The sequence below is a fragment of the Populus nigra genome, chromosome 16, assembly GCF_951802175.1.
Source record: "Populus nigra chromosome 16, ddPopNigr1.1, whole genome shotgun sequence".
NCBI classification, from domain to species: Eukaryota; Viridiplantae; Streptophyta; class Magnoliopsida; order Malpighiales; family Salicaceae; genus Populus; species Populus nigra.
The window spans coordinates 11,535,490-11,558,599 of NC_084867.1; the positions used below are offsets into that span (position 1 = coordinate 11,535,490).

Sequence of the window (23,110 nt, forward strand, 5' to 3'; positions counted from 1 at the left end):
AACTTGTAAAACCATAGTCTAAATCATGGATTCTATTGGGTTTAAAATTTTTAATTTTTTAGCTATTTTTAATAAATTATTTTTTATTTAATAAAATATTAAATATGGAATTAGAAGAAAAGAATTGAAAGGGTATAATTTTTTTAAAAAAAGTTTGTAAACTTGAAAAAAAGAAAAAGAAATGCTTCACTGTTTAGTAGAGAAAGTAATGGTAGCAAATCATCTTTTACTTTTGACTTTTGACTTTTGAGGATCCAACTTGGTTATAAAGTGGGTTTGCTCTCCGAATTATCTTTCAGATTTCGAATCTCAACCGCCTATTGTAAAAAAATAATTTTTATTAAAATATTTATTTCCATTTTTTTTTAAGAAACTTCCAACCAAAACGGCAACCGCAAATCACCTGTAGTAAAAACAGTGAACCGCGGATGTTAAAAATAATTTAGACATCGTTTGGTATTGCATTTCTAACTGTGTTTTATTAAATTTAAATTTTTTTTTTTTTAAATTAAGTGTGATTTATCAAAAATGATTTTTAAAAATTGAAAAAATATCATTGACATGTATTTTGGCATGAAAAACTATTTGAAAAGCACCCGCAACTACACTGTCAAACACGCTTTAATATACTGATGTTAATGTGCTGATGTTAATATTATTTAAAATTAATATTTTTTTATTTTTTTAAATATTTTAATGTGTTGATGTTAAAAATAATTTTTTAAAAATAAAAATTTTTATTTCAATATATTTTCAAATAAAAAATAATTCAAAAAACAATTAGTGTAACACTCGCAAGCAACCTTTTAAATTCTTTTAACTGTTTAGCCAACCGGAGAAGGTTGCCTTTTGTGATGGTTATTAAATTTATGGATAAAATTGAGAATTTACATGTTAATTTTTTTTATTTTTCATATTTTATCCATTATTTTTTAAATAAAAAATTTAAAAATTTATATTTTATCCACCATTTTCCAAGCATCCAGATATTATTTATTGTAAAACTATTATTTACTATTCAACAAAATAATAAATTAATTTTATCATTTAATATATATATATATATATAGATCTTCTCCACCTTCTCAAGGTCTTGTGTAGCCATTTCTCACGAATTATGTTTGCCTCCAATATCGTCCGACTTTGCCATGTTAGTGTTGGGTCAGTGACAAAAGAAGAAGAAGCAGCTAGTTTGTATCAGTATATTCTTCTCGACGCCTGCGCTGGAACACCTCCGTGAGCATCTAAGGTCACCATCAAAGAATACCCACAAAAATACAAGACCCGCATCGTTTGAGCTTCATTTACTGTCAGCAAGTCAAAAACCTCCGTGAGCATCCAAGAAAGCAACCAAAATAAAAAGTTTCCCCTCGCATTCCGGCTGTTCATCCTTTGCACGAGACATGCTTTTGCAGATGTCGAAAGAATATGTGACTTCCTGATTTATACTTGAGAAGAGCCAAGTTTCAGATATTCTCGAGGGTTTATTATAAACATATATGGCTTTCTGGGTATCGATTTTATTTGTATTTTGCAATATCATTTTTGTTATGCGTTGATCATCATATGCTCATAGAAATATAAAAATCAAAGTAATTCGATTCAGCTCGAAATCAACATGAACTGGCTTGAGCCGAGGCGGGCATTGTTAACAGTGGAATGAACAGAGCAATGAACCCATAGCTCGGAATCATGGTTAGATTCTTGTAACTGTCAACCCACACGAGCAATGTTGTTTGTCTCTTCCCTCTCCCCCCTTGCTTAATTTAATATCCGTCGTCATCGTCGTCGTTATCAATATCCATCCTCCTTAAGTAACACAACCACGTGCACATTTTAACCCCAGTTAAAAAACCAACCATTCACAGTCAAAACTCCCACGTTCACTCCGCTCTTTAACCCTGACCCTAGTTAACCCTTAATCAATCATTAAAAAAAAAAGCAGAGCAACAAATACACACAGCATTTGCTGTCTCTCTCTCTCTCTCTCTCTCAACTCAAAAACCGAGCCTTCAAACCAAACCCTAATCTCTCTCTCTGTCATCATCAAAACGCACGCGTTTCGGTGTTGATTGTTCTGCATGGATCTCTCTCGGGGGTGAAGAAGGAAGAATCAGTGAACGCTCCGTAACCTGAGTACGTATGCTGTACACATACACACCATTTGTTTGGATGTACGTAATTGTATACGGTGTATTTAAAGAGTATGAGGTATAAATGCAGTGTTTAGAGGAGGATTCTGATGTTTTGTCATTTCTGGCTTTAACGATCCTCTCTCTCTCTCTGTCTCTGCAATTTTTGTCTCTTAAACCTCCCTCTCTGTGTGTTTTGTCTACACTGTTATAGCGCAGTAAATTCCGCTGTTTCTAGCAGTAGCTGTCATTGCTTTGTTTTTTTTTTTGTTTTTTTCAAATAAAGTTTTCCTGGAAAATACATGTTTTCCTTTTCTATCACAACCAAACACCTTTCTCTTCCTTCAACAACTTCCTCCTTTGAAAACTCTTGCTATTTTGTTCTTCCTCCTTTTTCATGCTTTGTTTCCAGCTCTGCTGCAAATCGCCGTCGTTTAGTCTTGTTTTGAAAAGATCTTCTCCCTCCCTCGTGAGACCGCGACCTAGACAGGTTTTATAGGTAGTAGTAGTCGTCGTCTTAGCTGTTTTGAAAGTCAAGTCGCAACCATTTGTTTCTTTTATAATCTGACGGTTGTTCTTTGATGTGAAATACACACACACACACACACACACACACACGACGACTAATGAATAATAACATCTCCCTCGTTCTTTGATGCAGATTTCAGAGAAAGACAGCGAGATAGAGAGAGAAACATCTTATCATAAACCAAAGCTATATCCGAGCCAGACTCACTCGTTTTGTTTTCACTGAGTTTCGAGCTGTTATTATCACTAGTCAGTCTATCTTATAGTCTTTGACTTTTTGGAGACGCCTTTTCTTTTGAGAGTTTCAAGAAGAGGAAGAAGAGAAGAGAAGCTTTTGGTTCCTTTTTGTTTTTTTGAGTCTCCATGAGTTTTCCTTCTTCGACGATGACAACTGTGGTTTCGAAGACAATCGGCGTCGTTTTGGTGATGATCTTCTTGCTCGCTATACTACTGTCCACGTTTTCATTTTCCTCTGGTTCGTCCTGATTTTTTTATTTATTTTTATGGATTCCGACGAAAACGAATGATTTATTATTACTATTATCATCATTTTTAAATTATTGTTGTGGTCGGTTCTGCTTTGCTTTTAATATGCTTTGGTGTATTGGGGACCTCTCTTTCTGGAACATCAGGGGTTCTCTATGTTTGTTCCGTTTGTTTTTTTTTTTTTGTCTTCATTTTTTATTTTATTTATAAAATCCAAAATACCTGATCGATCTCATCTGTTTTCATTCTTCTAATTAATCAATTGTTTTTAACAATTTCCAGGTTTGGCTAAAGACGGAGGTGGATTCAGGGGTTCGTCGAGTCACGTATTTCTTCACGAGGGAGGGAACTACACGGCCCCTGCCCCACATCGCAAGCTCCTTGTTCGCTGTAAGGTTTCATATTATGTGATTTTTCTTTTTTATTTCAAAAAAAAAATTAAGTGGTTTTTGTTTTTTTAATATTTTCGAAATGAAATAAATGGGGATCAAAAGAATTGTGGGTGGGTTTTTCTGATTGTTTTGAGTGTAGGTTGATTGTTGTGAGGGGCCGGTCCTGAAAACTATCAGTCTTTGACACTCCATTTGTTTACAAGTGAAACAACTTTTATTTATTTTTCCAGCAAGTAATTATCGTCGTCTCATTATTCAGATGTGCGTACGATATATTTGTCAGAGGGGCACGTCTGTGTTTTTTTTTTTTTTGTTGCGTCTCATGCTAACGTGCACCGCTGGCAAACTGTGGTCCCCTGCTCTCCGCCCTTCTTCAACAATTGGGTTCTTGAGAGTATCTTCTTGATGGAATTTAGAATCCCTTCGTGTTTCTGTCACCTTTTATTAGTCTTTTTGTTGAAAGTTTGCGATCAGTGCCTTGGCAAATTGTTTTGGGACATGCCCGCTGGGATTGATTTTGCATGGTTAAACTATTTTATGTTTATTACGAAGAGAGGGAGCCAAAAGTTTTGATCGAGTTTTCGATTTCAATGAAAGTGGATGTACATGGGGAAGGGAAACGTTGAACTTTGAATAGAGGAGGCATCATGCACCCCTACCCTAATCTAGCCTTTTGAGTTAATTTTGTCTGTTCCTTTTTCCTATATAATTCCTGTGATTCACCTCCAAAAAGTATTTTTTGTCTGCTGACGATTCCCTTATTGGTGGGTCAGCTGGTTGTGTTCACATTACGTTTCATCGAGGCTGCCAAGTGTGCGATTACCTTTAAATATATATAAAAAGAGAACATAGCTTTCATTATCATGGAATTTAATAAAAAAACTCTTTTTTTTCTTTTTTGCATCTGCTTTACGCAGCAATGGCAATGGAGGAGCCTAACAGGATAGGAGAAAAGTGTACCAGCGCTGATATAGTGGTAAGTCAGGGACCCACAGCCCCTCTTTCCAGTGGCATACCTACTTACACTGTTCAGATCATGAACATGTGTGCCACTGGTTGTGACATATCCGGAATTCACCTCAACTGTGGCTGGTTCAGCTCTGTTCGCCTCATCGACCCCAAGATATTCAAGCGCCTTCGCTACAATGACTGCCTTGTTAACGATGGAAAGCCTTTGGTAACCGGCGGCACTCTCACCTTTCAGTATGCCAACACATTCTCTTACCCTCTGGGAGTCTCTTCTGTAGTTTGTCATTGAAGAATATACGAAGACCAAAAGGTAGTACGTATCTCTAACAATAACAAGCAGCATTATCATTTAGCACCCGCAACGGGATTTTGGTCAAGCACTCACTGCCCCTGGGGAGGCCGTTGTGTATTTTGTGGGTCTCCTGCCACTTGGCTGGATGGACATTTTTTGGGGATATTGGATAGTTTGAGAGGTTTAGGATACGGTATAGAGAGAGGCCTGGAAGCTGAATTGGGAGATCAGTGAAAGAGGGCCAAACAATTGGAGGTGATTTTGATTTTTTGTTTTGGGGTGACCTATCTGTATATGGTTTATATACTAGCAAGTTAGTATAGTAGTTAATATTGGATGGTGAGACATGCCAAGATTTGCAAGTGTGATTAGAGATCATGTTTTGTCTTGTTTGTTCGTTATGGATAGAAAATGGTTTCGGCTGGCTCATTGGCTGCATCTGTTTTACCCTTGTTTTTGGATATAATATCATCACTGCAAGCACACTGGCAAGTTTTATCTCCACTGTGTGTGTGTGTTAATGTATGTTTTTTAAAATGTTTTTTATTTTAAAATATATTAAAATAATATTTTTTTTATTTTTTAAAAATTATTTTTACATTATTACATTAAAATTATTAGAAAGCATATATTAAATTCTTTAAAAATATTTTCGGACCGCAGTGCAAACTCTGTGTTCTTTAAGCAAGTTACAGTAAGATTAATACATCGCATGATTGGTAGCCCTTTCGCCACCTCCTTCGAGTTCGGGTGTTTCAAATATAGCAGTGATGAAAAATTATTAAAATAATATTTTATTTATTTTTTAAAATCTATTTTTAACAATATTTTTTATTTTTTATTTTTTATAATTTATTTTTAAATAACACTTATAATATGTAATGTTCGGCTTTAAATAATATTTTCTTCTATTTTTATTTTATTTAATTAATTTTATATATATTTTTATTTTTATTATAGTTTATTCATTTTAATAAACAAATTTAATAAATACAATTAGACAAATATTTTATTTTACTTGATCAAATTTTTTAATTTATATCTATTTTTCCATTTTTCCATTTTTTCTTTCACTTAAATATTGACGATTTGTTTTTTTATTTATTGATATAAATAATTATTAATTTATTTAATTAGAGACTTACATCAATTTTTGGATTTAAAATTTGATTTTTTATGTAAAAGAACAAACCAAAATATCCATTTAAAAAAAAAAAATATATGACCCTAGCTCGTGTTTGTATATATTACTTGTAAAAAAACTCTAATTATGCCTTTTATAGCCGTGTTTGTAAGCAATGCATGTGAAGAAGCCCACGTCCTTGTTTTTGGATATAATATTATCACTGCAAGCACATAGTTCCATATTTTATATATTACTGTCTCGCCCTTTCTGCCGACACTGATACCCTAATTTGTTTTCTATATAAAGTTAACATATTTAAATTAGCCATACGTACGTATATATAGAAATACTTCAATACCAGCCAATAATAACATGTTATATATTAAAAATTATTAATATAAAATCGATCCACCCCGTGTCATACGTGTAAAGAAAAAAAATCTTACAACAAATTAATTACATTTTAAGAAGCAAAAATAGTTATAATGAAAAACAACACAAGATTCAAGTTACAATCAAGTATGGAAACATAGAGGATTTAGTATTGTTTTTTTTTAAAAAAAACAAAAGAATTAACTGATTAATTTATTAAAAACACATGTCGCATTAATCTAGTGATATATATGTAAACTTTGATTCTAGTTGTAAAACTTGAATTAGCTTGGAAAATTAATTTAGAACTCGGTCGATTTAAGTTTAGACATATTTATATTAAAAAAATTAAAGAAAGAATAGATTCCGACTCGGTAAAACCTGATAAAAAACTCAGCAATTTATAACTCAAGCCTTGTCTGGGAGTGATCCTTTCAATTTATAATTCTGATTATTTCTAAGATGAGTTTTAGAACTGTAATTTGATTTTTTTTTCTTATCGTGGTTTTTTAAGATTTAATATTATTTATTTTTTTTAACTGGTGTCTATTATTGCTCTTGTAGCATCTCTTTTGATTTTCTAAATATTATTATCACTTGAATTCATAAGAAAATTGTAAATTAATTTTCCTTGCAGCTTCAAATACACAATTAACTGGCTGTTTTATTCCTGGGGTTTTACTTGCAAGTGAAAATGTTCATGGTCTGGACTCTGGTGAAGAGAACCGGAAACAATTCATGTAATATGACTGCTTTTGATTCAAAATGAAATCTAATAAACCAGGTATTTGAGAGCTGGGAATTTCGGCAATTCTAAATTCTCATATCATACTCTCGATGAATGTCGAAAAAACCTAATTATATATATATATATATATATATATATATATATATATATATATTGTTGATATTAATATAATCAAAATACACTAAAAAATACGGTTCCAACTTTGCTGAAAACATAAGCTAGAGACAGGAGAGAGATGATTTTATTTTTTATTGTTACTTTTTAAGCATCATGCTGCCTGCCTAATTAGGACTTTAGATAAATAATTAGCACTCGGCAGCGGTACTTGTCAATTGTGGGAGTCAACTATCTCTCTCCGTGTGGATAAACAATCGGTGTAGCCGTCGACACGCAGGCGCGCCTGCCCTCTTCGGTGGTCATGTGCTGGTGGTGGATTAAACAATCTATTTCTATTAATTAATAATAATAAAAAAAACATTTATACTTAATAACATAGCTTCTTTCATTTTCTTTGTTCAAGCATAGAACTAATGTCAATGGGGGCACCCAACACAAATACGCAATTACTCTTTCTTGTTTGCTGTCTGAACTATAAAGCTAAGGTTCAAAAATAATGAAACTACTGCTCTCTTTCGTTGGGCTCCACCAGTAATTAAAAATGGATTTTCAATTTCATCTTAATTATTGTATTAAGAAACTGTTTGAGAACTAGGTGCAAATCATGTTTTTAAAAAATTTAAAATTATTTTTTTATTAAAATTTAATATAATTTGTATGTTTTGTATCGTTTTAATGTGCTGATATCAAAAATAATTTTTAAAAAATAAAAAAACATCATTTGCATGCATTTCAGCATGAAAAATTATTTAAAAAGCAACTATTACCACATTCTCAAACATATTCTAAACTCTAAAACAAATTAATTTTTAAAAAATATAAATATTGAAGTGCACTTTTAATGTTCTATCATTGATCATCAGGTTATTATATAGAGTCAATTTAACACACAAAGGTCTGTTTGGAGCTAAGCATCAGTTGGTTTTGTTTGGTTGCCATCAAGAAATCTAATCCAACCAATTTATTTGAACCAAATAATCAGTTCAAACCGATAGGTTTGATTCAGGTTTTTATTTAAAAAACCAAATTAGTTCATGAGTCTTTTAGTTTGGATTTCTTTTTATAAGCTTTAATGTGGCAAGCGTCAACATTTTTAGTTTTTATTTAGAAAAATAAGTAATTTGTTTTAGTTTGGTTTGGTTTTTTTTTAAAAAATTAAAATTAAATTAAATTAAATCAGACCAAACTGATTTATTTTTTTAAATCCTAATCTATTTTCCAGTTTAATATCTTAATTCAGTTTTTTAAAATTAATTTCATATAAAGTTTTTCAATTAATTCGATTGTTACATTATTTTACAGTTGTATTCTTAGAAATTTGGCGCATTACAACGGCCGTACAGAGGCTGATTCTCTTCCGGGGCAAGGTGGTCAGGTTAACTGTTGCAACAGCCGTTTTGGAGGGCAACACTCTCGCAAGGCAGTACTATGCACCTACCCACCCACAAGGCAGCTCGTACACTTTGCAGTCTAGCCAACTAACCACCCAAAGAAGTAAATAAGCCAAAAACCATTACCTCGGAAACACATGATGGAGCCCTAAGACTGGACAGTCCACTACACATGACAGAAGAAAAACCTGTTCAGAAATAGAATTTAATGAGAGTTGTCCAGAGGAGCAAGCAGCTAGAACCACTGTTATTAAACCCGGTCTGGCTCGGCGGGTTGACCCGGGATCCGGTCGACCCGGTGACTGGATCGGTCCGGGTTTAGTAAAAGACCGGCTGTGACAACAGCCCGGCCAAACCCGGTCGACCCGGGACCCGGGCGAACCCGGACGAGACCCGGTTTTTTTTTTTTTCAAAAGTGGAATTTGAAACCTATTGGTATATATACTATATGTTCCCAAGAAAAAAGTCATGTTTTTTCGATGTGGGATAAAAAACCTTTTGGTTTAAATACTTCAACTTAAAAGGATAACATAGCATCTTTTCAGTGTGAGATTTGAAACCCTTTCATATATATACTTCATATTCCCATGAAAACAATTATGTTTTTTCGATGTGGGATTTGAAACCCATTAGTATATATACTCTATGTTCCCAAGAAAAAAATCATGTTTTTCCGATGTGGGATAAAAAACCTTTTGGTTTAAATACTTCAACTTAAAATGATAACATAGTATCTTTTCAATGTGGGATTTGAAGTCCTTTCATATATATACTCTATATTCCCATTAAAAAGTTATGTTTTTTCGATGTGGGATTTGAAACCTATTAGTATATATACTTTATGTTTCCAAGGAAAAAAGTTATGTTTTTTCAATGTGAGATAAAAAACTTTTTAAAATATTCTTTTAAACTTCATAATATGTATAATCTATATTTATATGGATTTTTTCATATGAAATATTAAAATTTTAATTTTTTTTTAATTTTCCCGGGTTAATCCGGGTTGACCCGAGTTGACCTGGGTTGACCCATGAAACCCGGGACCCGGCCCCTTGGCCAGGTCAACCCCCGGGTCGGGTTTAATAATTATGGCTAGAACGTCATTGAGCGTGTTTGACAGTGTAGTTGCGGGTACTTTTTAAATAACTTTTCGTGTCAAAATACATGGCAATAATATTTTTTTTATTTTTTAAAAATTATTTTTGATATCAGCACATCAAAACGATGCAAAACATACAAACCATGTTAAATTTTAACAAAAAAAAATTAAAATTTTTTGGGAACACGGCCGCAGCCGCGTTCCCAAACGTAGAGTGTCCATGATTAACAAAGCTGTTCTTCAATGACCTAATTACATGTTGTTAATGTCTTTAGAATTAGATTTAACGTCAAAAATATAAAACAACAAGGGGGATCGTAGCTACTTAAATGCTTTTTAACACCAGATTAGGCCAATCCTAAAGAATGCAGTGTCCATACGTTGTTGTGCTTGTAGATCGAACACAGAGGAGGCTACTTGTACTACAGACAAATTTATCAAATTATTTAGGCTATGTTTGTTTTTTGAGATACACTTTTAAAAAAGTTATTTTTTAAACTTTTATATATTTGTTTGATGTTAGAAAAGTTAGTCAATGAAAAATAATTTTCAGTCAAAGAAAAATTTGGCTTGATTTCTAGAAAATTATTTTCCTAAAAATTTTGGGCGGAAAACATTTTCTAGAAGTTGTGAAAAATTTAGAAATGTCATAATATTTGCTGATTATATTAAATTTGGTCCTCAAACTTTTGATTGCTATATATATTTTGTTTTGAATATTTATTTTTCAATTTCATCTCTTAAAATTTAATTTTTATATTAACTTTAGTTATCATTTTTATAATTGTTATTTGCTTTTTTCTTATTATTTTTTTATTGAGAGTTTTTATCTATCAAATTTGGTCCTCATTTTTTTTATTGTTACTTATTTTTTTAAAATAATTTATGAAATGTTAGTTATTATTATTTTAATTTCTTCATCTTTTATTTTTTTTTATTTTTTAGATTTGATCTCTATTATTTTAATTATTATTTATTTTATTTGAGATAATTTATGAAATTATATTTTTTTTCAATTTCATTCTCATTCAACTTTTTAATTTGTAAGATTTGTTCCTCATTATTTTAATAAACTTGAGAAAAATAAAACATTAATAAGTTATTTTCCAGCTCATTTTTCATGACATAACCAAACACTGCAAAGTGTTTTCCAACTTATTTTTTATTACACTACAAAATATCATAAAATAATTCACTTTCCCGTAATTCACTTTCCAAAAAAAAACTACTTTCCAGCAAACAAAGGGGTCTTAGATTGCATTTGATTACTAATGTGAGATAAAATAGATGGAGATAATGAAGATAAAAGTGTGTTTGATTAAAAAAATAGAGAAGTGGTTTTTTAACAAGTCAAGTCGAGTCAATTTTTTCTTTATTTTTTTTTCTAACTTGAACCAGTCAATGTTTTAACGTGATCCGGTTTCATGTCAACCGGTCAGGTCAGTCTTGATTATATAATTAAAGTTATTATAATATTATTAATTTCAACATCTAAAGTAAAAAAATAATATCTATTTTAAAAAAACCATATGTAGGTTTGATAATAACATATATTATATATTATAGATAAAATAGATTTTTTTATATTTTATTTTGTCTTATTCACTATAATCAAATATGGTACAAAGATAATCACTTTATTTTACATCATTACCAAATACAATTAAATATAATTATGTTTATTTTTTTTTCTGTTTTGTTTTTTCTATCTTTATTTTTTTTCTTTTGATTTTTTTTTTGAGATAGTAACTAAACACCACTTTAAAATTATAACAAAATAATATTTCTTAGTTATCAAATTGTTCTAGGGCAAGAAATGTTCACTTTCAATTTACACACTTCAGTTCTTCAAGACCATGGCACAACTTCGGGGCTTAAATTGTAATTATTAATATTTTATTAGTTATTAAATGAGATCTACTTTATGAAAATAGATAAAAACAACTTTGAGAGAAAAATACTAAATGGAGATATTTTTATTATTTTTGACGAGTCATGGATTTTTTTTTTCTCATACTCATGTCTGTCTTTTTTTTTTAATGAGTTTCATTAAATAATTAATAATAGGATTTTATTAGTTAGAGTCCGTTCATAAAAAAAATAGTAACGAGTTTTCTATTAAAAAAAAATTCTGAAATTCAATTTAACCACGCACCCAAAAAGAATTTATGTTACTTCTCTCTTTGGAACTTTCAATAGATTCAAATTCATCCACCCAATAAAAAAAGTTATATTTTCACTTGTAAAACTACAATCCCATTACCTTCTATGCTAACACCAAAGGTTTTCTAAACACAGTAAAGTTCCTAGCTTTTTTTTTAAAAAAAATATTTTAATTTTTTTTTAATTTAATCATTTTATAACCTAATTAAAAAATTATTTTGAAATTATGATCAAAGTACCAAATTAAAAGAAAAAAAAATTAAAATGTAAAACATAGAGAAAATACATATTTAATTCTAAATTCACGATATTTTTTATGTCAACAAGTTCTATTTGATAAGAAGAGTTCGACGGCGTTAAATATTTTTTATATAAACACGCATAAAAGAAGATCAAGTTTCGTTTTGATTTTCTTGATTTATTTATTTTTTGTTTTTTTGGTTGATTTGAGTTTTTTGCGGATGGTAGATGTTTCAGGGAGATTTTTATGTTGTTTATTATCTATTTTTGGGAGAAAATATGTTGAAAAATGAGTTTTCCACTCAAAAAACTCTAGTTGATCTACTATATTGTTGTCTTCATATTTTTTTGAAAAAATTGTTGATTTGAAATTATTTTTTTAATATCAAACCATACTTTTATCAATTGTTTAGGTTGCTTTTTGACCTAATAAATCGACTAGATTAAATCAGCATAACTTTCATATGATTTAATTTGAAATTCGAGCTAAATAATAAATCAGTTTAGGAATATCAAAATTTAATTAATTAAATCTGGTTTAATAATAATACCAAAAAAATTCTTCATGGCCTATACATTCTTTTTTGTATTCAATTATTTTTACCCCTCCCATAGCTAAAGCAGACAGTTTGCTAGTATAATCCTAAAAGATTCACTTCATTCCTAAAAATCCAGTGCCCTCAGTTTCTTTTCTCCTTTCAGCGATTTCAACACCAAATTATTATAGGGTAAACTGGGTTTCACTAATGATTTTTGTTTTCGACTTGAAGAAACTGTTTGGGAACGCGTTGCAAACCGTATTCTCAAATAATTTAATTTTTTTAAATTAAAATTTAATATATTTTGCATCGTTTTGATGTGATGATGTCAAAAATAATTTTTTTAAAATAAAAAAACATCATTGACATGCATTTTAACACGAAAAGTTATTTGAAAAGCAACCGTAATCACACTGTCAAACACACTCAAAATCTAGCATGGATTAAAGTTCAAGTCACGAGTTTTTAAGTAACCCGCTAAACCAAACCTAACCGGCTTAATAAACTCGGAGCATGCACCTAAGTAAACTTTTTTTTATTTTTTTGGAAAAGGGCAAAGCCTCCACAAAATTAGTGATTTTTAATAAATCAAACTCGATGCTTTATGTTTCAAATATATTCCCTTTTTAATAAGAAAGATAGAAAGGTATGTAGAACACACTCTATCCTCTCTGAAACCATAATTTCTTATGACTGGTGTGTTGCAGGTCATTTACATGGCGGCAGCACAGAGGTGGGCAAGGCATCGCGAAAGCATTGCTCGTAATTGTGATGGCTGCTGGCTGGTGTGTGAGAATTCTATCTTCCCTTTCTATATAATATTTCTCTGTCGTGAATGTTGCACGTCACCCGCGCGCGGCGTCGGCCGACGATTTCATTATTTTGTTATTTGTGTTTTGCTTAGTTCTTTGGAGTCGCCACCTAGTATTATAATCACTAGGAACCTATGGTCTGCGAGAGTCCGAGTAAGGGACTAGTTGTGCAAGGGGAAGACGCATCACCCCCAGTGCACCCTACCTAAAGTAAGCTGCATTGTTGTTTGATTATTTCTTTCTAGGTCGAGTTTCTATTTGTTGGTCTCTTCTAAGGTTCAAGGCAGATCTCCCTTCATGAGGGAGTCTCTACCTTATTTGGGTTAAATCCTAACCATTCTAAAGTCTGAATTTTAAAATTTGCTTTTATTTACACCTTGTATCTTTAATACCCGAGAGTGTACTTTATCATGTAATTTTACACCCCACAAATATTAAAGTCTACATCTGAATCCTAGGAAAAAAGTTTGAAATAAAAGTTGACATTTTGGCCAAATCCTAACAGATGATCATAAACTAGTTATGATATCCATCTTTTTTTAAAAACGTGAGAAAGATGCAAATTTTTTGTTTTTGGAAACAAACATGCTTGGAAAATTATTTAGGACTTGGCCGTATGCATAAAATATTTTTTTTAAATTTTTTTTTCTTTTTTTGGAGAAACCGGGTATTTTAATACCGGACTTGTATCTTAACATGTAAGTATACAACCCAATATCAAGCAACCTTGGTAAAAACAAATTTAAGAAAAACACATTTTTTTTGAAGTGATTTTAATTTTTTTTATATTTTTTTGATTTTTTTTTTATTTTTTAATATATAATAATTATTAATTAAATTTATTTATTAATTAAAATTAAAAAAGTGGGCTGGACCGGGCCAAGCCCTTGGACCGGTCCAGGACCCTTGGGTTGGGCCGGTCTCGGCCCAACAGGTCCTATTCTTTTTTTTTTCGGGCTGGGCCAGACCTGGCCCGTCTGGCCCAGCCCAATTACATGGCTAATTAATTAGCCACTGCATGCAGAAATGAATTCTGCATGCAGTGGCTATGCAGAATCGGGAGAGGGGGATTAGGAATTTACCTGGCGTGGAGAGGAGAGAGTCGACGACCTGGCTGGTGGTGAGCGGTGCAACTGGAGGTGGTGAGACCGGCGGCGTGCACTGGTCACGGCTGGAAGAAGAAGGAAACGAGTCCTGCAGAGGAGAAGGAAAGCTCACGGCTGGAGCTGTTGGTGTGGCTGAGGAGAGAACTGCTACCCCGGCTGCCTTTGGGAAGGAAGAGAGCTTCTGGGCAAGGTTGTGGATGCTACCTCTGCTGTCGCCGCCGCTGCTGGAGTCACGGTGGCAGAGGAGAAGATTTTCACAGAGGAGAGAGGGAGAGAAGTGGTGCAACTGTCACGTGAGATGGTTTTATGGCTACTGGAGGTGGGGATGATGGTGAGAAGCCAGGTGATGAAGGTGGTGGTGGCTGAAGGCCACGGTGGAGAGAGGAAGCAGAAAAAGGATTGTTTGCAGGAAAAATGAATACAGAAGGCTGGTTTTCGGCCAACTTTGAGCTCGATTTTCTTGGTCCCCTGAGCGTGGAATTGGCTCCTATTTATAGGGCTGGAAAGAGGGTAATCTTGTCTTCAACGGGGAAAAAGTCTCAGCCCTTGATTCGACTCGAGGAATCCAAACCGTTGGTTCAAAGTGTGCACCTCGAACTGCCAAATTTTGGCAATCCAAGGCTGCAGACTGAACGAGGTGGCCACTTTGGGCCAATAAACGAAGCCGTTTCAAAGTTTTTCGACCCGACCGGACCATTCTTGAGGATAAAGGGGTTTCAGGTGGACATTTTGGTGCACGCGTTGTCGGATTTGGAGGAAGAAACGAGGCCGAAAACAAGGCTTGAAGTCGGCCACTCGGGCAGCTCAGTGGAGAGAAGATGAACAGTACCAGGCGACGCGTCGCCTGGACCTGCCCTTTTTGTTTTTTTTTTTAACGCATGAAACGGCGTCGTTTTTCCCAAAACGCGCCGTTTCATTTAAATGAAAAAAACTGGCGCCAAAGCGCCAGATTTCACATCAATCCTTCCTCTTGCGCGCGTTTTGCGTTTTGGTCCTTGGTCTCGGATTGCTTCAATTAAGTCCCTAATTGGCTGTTAAACTTTCAATGTCTTCAATTTGGCCCCCCAGATTTTGTCAATTTGGCCCCTGCAGTTTGGCGCCTCTTGCAGTGTGGTCCTTGGCTTTGGATTTTGTCAATTTAACCCCCAATTGGCCCCAAAACTTCAATTTTCTTGCAATTTGACCCCTGATTCCAATCAATTAACTTGGTAAAAATTAAATTTGGTCTCTTAAAATTCCAATCTTCTCCATTAAGCCCAAATTAGGCTCCCAAACTTAATTTTTCACCAATTAAGCCCCAAATAAAATTAATTTGACCCATTTAAAGTATAATTAAGTCCTTGCACTTAATTAATTCCTTCATCTGGACCTAAATTAATTCTTAAACATAATTAAAATTTAATTTGGCCCATGATTAAATCAAATTGGCCCATTAAAAATTTAATTATGTCATTAGACTTAATTTTTATGTAAATTCGTCCAACACTCATTTAATTTGACCTTTAAATTTGCACTTTTCTATTTTTGGGCACAATGGGGCGCCAATAGGTCTTGAATCTCCTTCAAAAATTGCGACTTGGTTTCCCGGCCTATTTTGGCAGTCTTTCTTGATCAGCTTTCTCCACATTGTCAGCCTTTATTTTATTTTTTCATTTTGATTTTTTTTATTTTGAGAGAAAAGTGAATTTTGGGGAACTATCCAAAATTGGGTGATGACAGTGAAGACAACATATAATAATTGATTATTCTCACAAATTAATCTAATAATCAGCTTGCGTAGGGGTCTAGTTTACATTAAGAACCTTATTACTTTTCGAAATTCATGAATGTAATTAAGATTATCTATAAGAAAAATCTTATTTTATCTATAGTTTTGAAACTCGGTCAGGCGGGTCAACCTGGAATCCAGCTGACCCGAAGGTAGAGTCGGGCCGGGTTGAAAAAAAACTCGTTGTGACCCGATTGATCCGGCAAGACACGATCAAAAACCCGGTTGCAACCTGTTGATTTTTGTTTTTTTTACTAAAACAATATTGTTTTGATTTAAAAAAATTAACCTAGATGACCCGATTACCTGATCAAAACCTGGTAAAAACTAGAAACCTGAATTTTAGACCGAGCCGGGCCTAAAAACTATAACTTTATCTATAATTTCATCAAAATCCTTTTCTTTAATTCCAACTACTCCGTTATTAGCCATAGTGTAGTACAACTAATATATGTAGAAAGAAACATTGCCCACCCAACCAACCTAAAGTCTAAAATATTTTATAATTTAGTAACATATTTAGTAAAATTTTATAATGTTTTTCAGAATATTTTTAACTTAAAAGTATATTAAAATAATATATATTTTTTTATCTTTTTAAAATTACTTTTTACATCTACATGTTAAAATGATTTGAAGATATAAAAAATAATAATTTTAAATCAAGAATTTTTATTTTAAATTTTAATGTTTGAAAGGAAATTCTAAAAAGCACTTTAATATGATATTAGTAAAAAATCTAAAAAATAAAAACTTAATTTTTCTCCGATTCCAATAAAATACCTTTCTTAGGCTTGAATTAATGTTAACCATGGTCAGCCAGGAGAGGCTGAATTCAAAAAAAGCAACTGACCTGACCTGACCAGGCCCGGCCCATTTTTGGTTTGCCCCTATATAAACCTACAAGTGAAAGATCCAATGGCTGCTCTCTCTTACAATATCTTTATCATCATCTTGACCAGACACAGATTGAGAATGGCTTCTACAATCACAGGTGTTAGTGTTGGTTTAGGACTTTCATGTTCTACAACAAGAAAGCTGACTCAGAAAAGAAATCCTTCATCATCAAGGTTGTCTTTTTGCAGCATTAAAATGGCTGTCTCTGTTGAAGAAGAGAAAAAGAAGAAGAGTTTCACTCTTGAAAAATCTGAAGAAGCTTTCAGCGCTGCTAAGGTAAAAATAAATCACCATCCTTTTGATTTTTCTTCGTTTATAGGTGATGGGTTTTGATTGTAATGTTAATCTGAGGACTCTAGTTTCCAATTTTGACCTCTTAAAAGTTTGTGCTTTTATGAACATGATAAGGGTCTTTGTAGATTTGGGTTTGAGTAAGATGTTGAAATTGATTTATTGTTGGTTTGAGTTTGATTTGAGAGAGAAAAGTGTTGATTTTGGAGAGCTGTAGCTGAAAGTTATTATGTGAAACGTGTTTTGGGATTCTCTGATTGTTGGCTGATGCAAGTGTTTTTTTTTGGCAGGAAATGATGCCAGGAGGTGTGAATTCACCTGTACGTGCTTTTAAATCTGTTGGTGGACAACCTATTGTGTTTGATTCTGTCAAGGGTTCTCACATGAGGGACATTGATGGAAATGATTACATTGATTATGTTGGTTCTTGGGGGCCTGCTATAATTGGTCATGCAGATGATGAGGTTCTATTCTTCTTCACCGCCATTTGCATTTTCAGTATCTATGAACGTTTGTCTTTCTGTGAGAGTCTTGGTACTCAAGATTGTTCACATTCCATTTTATTAGAGAAGTGGCGCATCACTAAAAGTAGAGTATGTGTCAGCCGACATTTGTTTCCTTGAAAATATAGGAATGAAGGAAAATGGTGATTTCCATTCTTAATTATCCAGAATTTTTTTTTTCTTTCTCTTGCCTGAATCAATGTAAAATAGCCTACTCATGGCTGACAGACCATTTCATTGTTTCTTGCTTATCATGGAAAGGCTACTGGACACTGGCTGTGGAATATAGTATACCCTTTTGGTTTATTTTTCATTCTCGTGGACTAACATTTACCTACAGGTACTTGCAGCCTTGTCTGAAACAATGAAGAAAGGGACCAGCTTTGGTGCCCCTTGTCTTCTAGAGAATGTTTTGGCAGAGATGGTGATCAAAGCAGTTCCAAGCATAGAAATGGTACGATTTGTTAACTCAGGCACAGAAGCATGCATGGGTGTGCTTCGCCTGGCCCGTGCCTACACTGGACGGGAGAAGATTATCAAGTTTGAGGGCTGTTACCATGGCCATGCTGATCCATTCCTTGTCAAAGCAGGTAGTGGTGTTGCAACCCTTGGGCTCCCAGACTCGCCTGGTGTCCCCAAAGCAGCAACCTATGAAACTCTAACAGCCCCCTATAATGACATTGCTGCTGTGGAAAATCTTTTTGAGAACAACAAAGGAGAGATTTGTGGAATAATCCTTGAACCTGTTGTGGGAAATGCTGGTTTCATCCCCCCGAAACCTGAATTTATTAATGCCATTCGCAGGATCACTGAAGAAAATAACGCTCTTCTAATATTTGATGAAGTTATGACTGGATTCCGTTTGTCATACGGTGGAGCTCAGGAGTATTTTGGCATAACTCCTGATTTAACAACACTAGGGAAGATCATTGGTGGTGGTCTGCCAGTTGGTGCATATGGTGGGAGAAGGGAGATTATGGAGATGGTTGCACCTGCAGGGCCAATGTACCAGGCCGGAACCTTGAGTGGGAATCCCTTGGCTATGACTGCAGGGATACACACACTGAAGCGGTTGCAGAAACCAGGAAGTTACGAATACTTGGATAAGATTACCAGTGAACTTGTTCAGGGCATTATTGATGCTGGCAAGAAAACTGGGCATGCAATTTGTGGAGGCTATATACGTGGAATGTTTGGGTTTTTCTTTACGGAAGGGCCTGTTTACAACTTTGCTGATGCAAAGAAAAGTGACACAGCAAAGTTCGCCAGATTTTACCAAGGAATGCTGAGGGAGGGTGTATACTTTGCACCGTCACAATTTGAAGCTGGGTTTACAAGCTTGGCACATACTGCTGAAGATATCCAAAAGACAATAGCAGCAGCCGAAAATGTTCTCCGGCAGATTTAAAGCTTTTGTTCCTGTATCTCGCTGTGTGATTGTTGACGTATCTCTCATTTCATGTTCCTCCTCGTTTCTATTGCATGATTGCCCTTTTTTGTAGATTATGAATAGGTAATTGTTTCTAGTCAGCACTATCGAGTATCAGTTTTTCTGTAACTTGGCAAGTCGAGTGTATCAATTCTCTTAATAATAACATTTTTCCAACATCTGATGTAGTCATCTTGGATACGTGCAATTTAATTTTAGCAAAATTATCAAACTTGCAGGGCAAAATTTGCCATGTAGTAAGTACTGCAAATCCATCCATAAATTGTAAATTTGCATCATCATTAACACAGAAGTATTTCTCTTTGATATATGATAAAGGTTCTTGATTTTACATCAATGGGTGTATACAACTTTCTATTACTGGTACGGATCTTCACCTTTAAAGAACAAACCAAGAAAAAACAGAAGAAAGGAACATGGGAAGAAACACATCACCACCGGACGCTTTTACAAATACACGTGAATATGGCGACAACAAAACACAGGATGCTCAACGAAAACAACTGCTGTACCTAAAGTGTTGGTACCGAGGGCACAATTCCCCAAGTATCTATGTACTTGCCTTCACATTATGGAACATGAGCACGCAATTTGCTTCGGTGAATTATCAATCTTCTTTTCTGTACCAAGAAAGCCACCGAGTATAGTTTAAAATAAGAAGCTTTTAAGCAACAATCTTAAAGAGAAAAGGGACTCGTGCAATAATTCTTTGAGTCTGCATTAAATAGCCTAAGCGTAGAGAAAGGACTACAAACAAGGAAATCATGACAATTAAAAAAGAAAATGGGTGTAAGGTTTTGGTGTTGCTAAATTTAACTTTAGAGGATACCACCCAAGGGAAAATTTTAAGTATCACCGGTGTTCTGCAATATCAGAATAGGTTCAAGGCTGAGAAATGCTTAAAGGTTTGGACTTCGAACAGGAAGTTGAGCAAATAAGCATAAAAATAATTGCATACAACAGTGCCGAGCCAATGAAAACTCTTTTTTTTTTTATAAAGATTGAGCCTTTAGAAATCTAAACACATGCATGTGATTATTACAATTCCTCGAACAGAGAAAACTTCTAATTTGTCCTCTAAAATTGACAACTAATCGAATTATTTGATGAAGGGCTACTTTTCTTTGTTCATAACTTGATGGAACCCAAAACCAAATTATTCTGACCATTGGAACAAGAAATATGAAGTTATTCAGCAAAATGAGCCCCCCCTACAAAGAATGTACAATTGACCTTTTTGGTATAATCCAATTAAGATTTGTCTAACAACAAACTTGGAACATCTAGTTAAAATTAACTGTTATTTCTTGGGGCATATCATATCGCCATTGGTTAGATGGACTCAAGAAATTAAACTGGTGGAACTCAAGTCAGCAATGAACTTACTTTGACTTTGGCCCAATATAATAGTGTGGATGGTTATAAATCTGGGTCTTCGCCCTTCATACACAAGACCGCTATGGAAAAATATGGAGACACACTAGAAGCGCAAGGAGAAAACACACATGCGCACACTGAAACATATGCATGAATAGAAGAAAGAAGTCTGTTTATAAGTTCGAGTAGGATCTATGAAGACAGGTACAAATTAAAGGTACCATTTCAAACTTCTATATCTTCCACATTGATATAACTAGAGTATTTTTAACAGTGATTTTGAAGTCAAGTAAAACCTCCAGCAAAACATAAAGACAGTTATCACCATGTGCACATCAGAGTATCTAAAAACAGGGTATCACTGCAGTTAAAATCTCCAAGCTCTCAGCAAGCAAGGGTCACTGCTCGAGCGACATCCAAATCAGGTGTTGAATCATGTCATTCAAAACCATGGGTGTCCATATATAATCATCAAGCAAATCAAAAACACAATTCAGGAAACAAAGAAAAAAGTTGTTATGCTGGATGGATGATTTAAAATAGAAATTACCTGTTTTGGTTTTTGCTAGAGAGGGCTGTACAACAACATGCATTATGATAACTCCCCCGGCCACTTCCCCAAAAGGTGTTCTGCATTGTCCAACAGTCTTGTTGTTGTCCAAAACCTTACCAGAGCTTATCAGCTTGATTTCATTCACTACCTTGGGAGTGATAGTTTTGCCTAAAATAATAAAAAAAAAATCAGAAAAATGTAACCAAAATAGCACAAAAGAAAATCCCATTGGATGAAAGACATTCCTGTCCTGAAAGTAGATAGGTTTTTCAAACAAGAAGAGATCTTTATCTTTCTTAGCTTAGCTGTTAATATTTCTAAATTTGGAATTTGATATATTTGATGACGCTTTGCCTGGAAAAGAAGAAGAATTGGCTGATCAGGTTCACATCTAGAACATCATCCCTTAGGATCTCTTTTGCATTTTAGGAGGCTTGTATTATCTTGTTGATTCCACACATGCTCTCACCCTTACCATCTTAGGTCACATACCCCAGATTGAGCTCAATGACTTCAAATTTACAGCACATTGTCCAACTGCAACAGTTCTAGACTGCAACGCAATCGTATGTTCCCGATCCACAGCAAACAGGTGAACCTTAATCAAGCAGCAATACAAGCCATAACCAAATACTAACAAAAGTCCAGCGAATTTCCCATGATTCATTTCTGATAATAGCCAAAACAACAAACCCCACAAACAAAACCTCCTACTCTTTGAAGTCGAACCACGCAAGCCACAATGACAAACACAGACAACTTCAAACATTAATAACATCTCTAAACCATCAACTTGTGACAACATTATCAGATAGATTAATACTCAAACTTTCCATAGCAATGATAAAGCGTAATTAATTGGGTTTACCCATTTTTCAACTGAAGGGTAAAAAATTACCATTTCCATCAAACTATTCGAACCACTTTTTCAATGACTTCCCAAATAAAACCCGAAGCACCCACTTTGAATTTCCCAAACACGGTCCCAAAAGTTTCCAACCAAAGCAAATTAACCCAATTTTAGAATCAAATAAATCCTCCCAAATTAGGTAAATTCACTAAAAAGAAATCTAAAATCTTAAAAAAAACCAGACATATAAATATTAAAACAAGTAAAAATTAAAATTGAAAGAAATAGTGATAAAAAGTGAATAAATAAAATAAAACCTCTGGGCCAATCAGAAACAATTCGCTGCTTGAGCATATCAACAGTAGATGTTGATGATGAGCACCGGAAGGGCCCGATATCTGACCCGTCGTAAAGCCTGAACTTTATATCAACCATATCCTCCTCCGGCATTTCCCCTACCTCCTCCAATCAATTACTACCACGTGTAAAACAATCCCCTCTTGATTTCCGTAATCACAAAACACACCTAAGATTCACACACATAATACAAAAGGAAATCAACTAAAAATTAACAGATCTAAAAAAAAAGAGAGAGATTTTACAGAAATTAAAGTAAATCACACCTTTTTTTTTTTATTTCGTTGGGTTTCTATTTTTTCTAGAAAAAGATAAAAAAAGAAGTGATTGGATTAGTAGTGAAGAAGGCGCAGTAGGTGTTTTGTTTATTATTTTGTTGGTGAGCTGAAACATAGAAGATGAAGGAAAGCCAAAATCAAATCTCTCTGTTTTTGTTTTCTCCATTTCGCAAATTTGCATCAAAACGACGCTGTTTTCACTTTTCTTATTTTCTTTCATTCACAAGACGCGTCGTTTTGGTTTTTAAAATGTTGAGCACCAGATGACGTGTCG

At 33.8% G+C, this 23,110-nt stretch overlaps 3 protein-coding genes across 5 annotated transcripts; 2 read left to right on the forward strand and 1 right to left on the reverse strand.

Annotated features, from left to right (window-relative positions):
- Nucleotides 1–1,959: 1,959 nt before the first annotated feature.
- On the forward strand, nucleotides 1,960–5,303 carry LOC133675739 (protein TAPETUM DETERMINANT 1-like). Of its 3 annotated transcripts, none has more exons than XM_062097211.1 (4): nucleotides 1,960–2,136; nucleotides 2,794–3,135; nucleotides 3,429–3,536; nucleotides 4,456–5,303. In XM_062097211.1, exons 2-4 carry the CDS (start codon nucleotides 3,024–3,026, stop codon nucleotides 4,794–4,796), a joined length of 561 nt encoding a protein of 186 aa, XP_061953195.1. In that variant the 5' UTR covers nucleotides 1,960–2,136; nucleotides 2,794–3,023; the 3' UTR covers nucleotides 4,797–5,303. The 3 variants fall into 3 exon arrangements, with proteins under 3 accessions (XP_061953195.1, XP_061953197.1, XP_061953196.1); XM_062097213.1 differs by lacking the exon at nucleotides 1,960–2,136 and adding an exon at nucleotides 2,290–2,634; XM_062097212.1 differs by lacking the exon at nucleotides 1,960–2,136 and adding an exon at nucleotides 2,290–2,631.
- Nucleotides 5,304–17,198: 11,895 nt separating this feature from the next.
- Nucleotides 17,199–19,579, forward strand: LOC133675866 (glutamate-1-semialdehyde 2,1-aminomutase 2, chloroplastic-like). The gene is made up of 3 exons (XM_062097390.1): nucleotides 17,199–17,453; nucleotides 17,759–17,932; nucleotides 18,312–19,579. Exons 1-3 carry the CDS (start codon nucleotides 17,199–17,201, stop codon nucleotides 19,377–19,379), a joined length of 1,497 nt encoding a protein of 498 aa, XP_061953374.1. The 3' UTR covers nucleotides 19,380–19,579.
- Nucleotides 19,580–19,702: 123 nt separating this feature from the next.
- LOC133675869 (membrane-anchored ubiquitin-fold protein 3-like) lies at nucleotides 19,703–22,980 on the reverse strand. Its single transcript, XM_062097395.1, has 4 exons — nucleotides 22,825–22,980; nucleotides 22,519–22,727; nucleotides 21,349–21,519; nucleotides 19,703–20,041 (listed from the first exon to the last, which is right to left on the reverse strand). The coding sequence occupies exons 2-4, from the start codon at nucleotides 22,649–22,651 to the stop codon at nucleotides 19,986–19,988; spliced, it is 360 nt and encodes a 119-aa protein (XP_061953379.1). The 5' UTR covers nucleotides 22,652–22,727; nucleotides 22,825–22,980; the 3' UTR covers nucleotides 19,703–19,985.
- Between the last annotated feature and the right edge of the window lie 130 nt (nucleotides 22,981–23,110).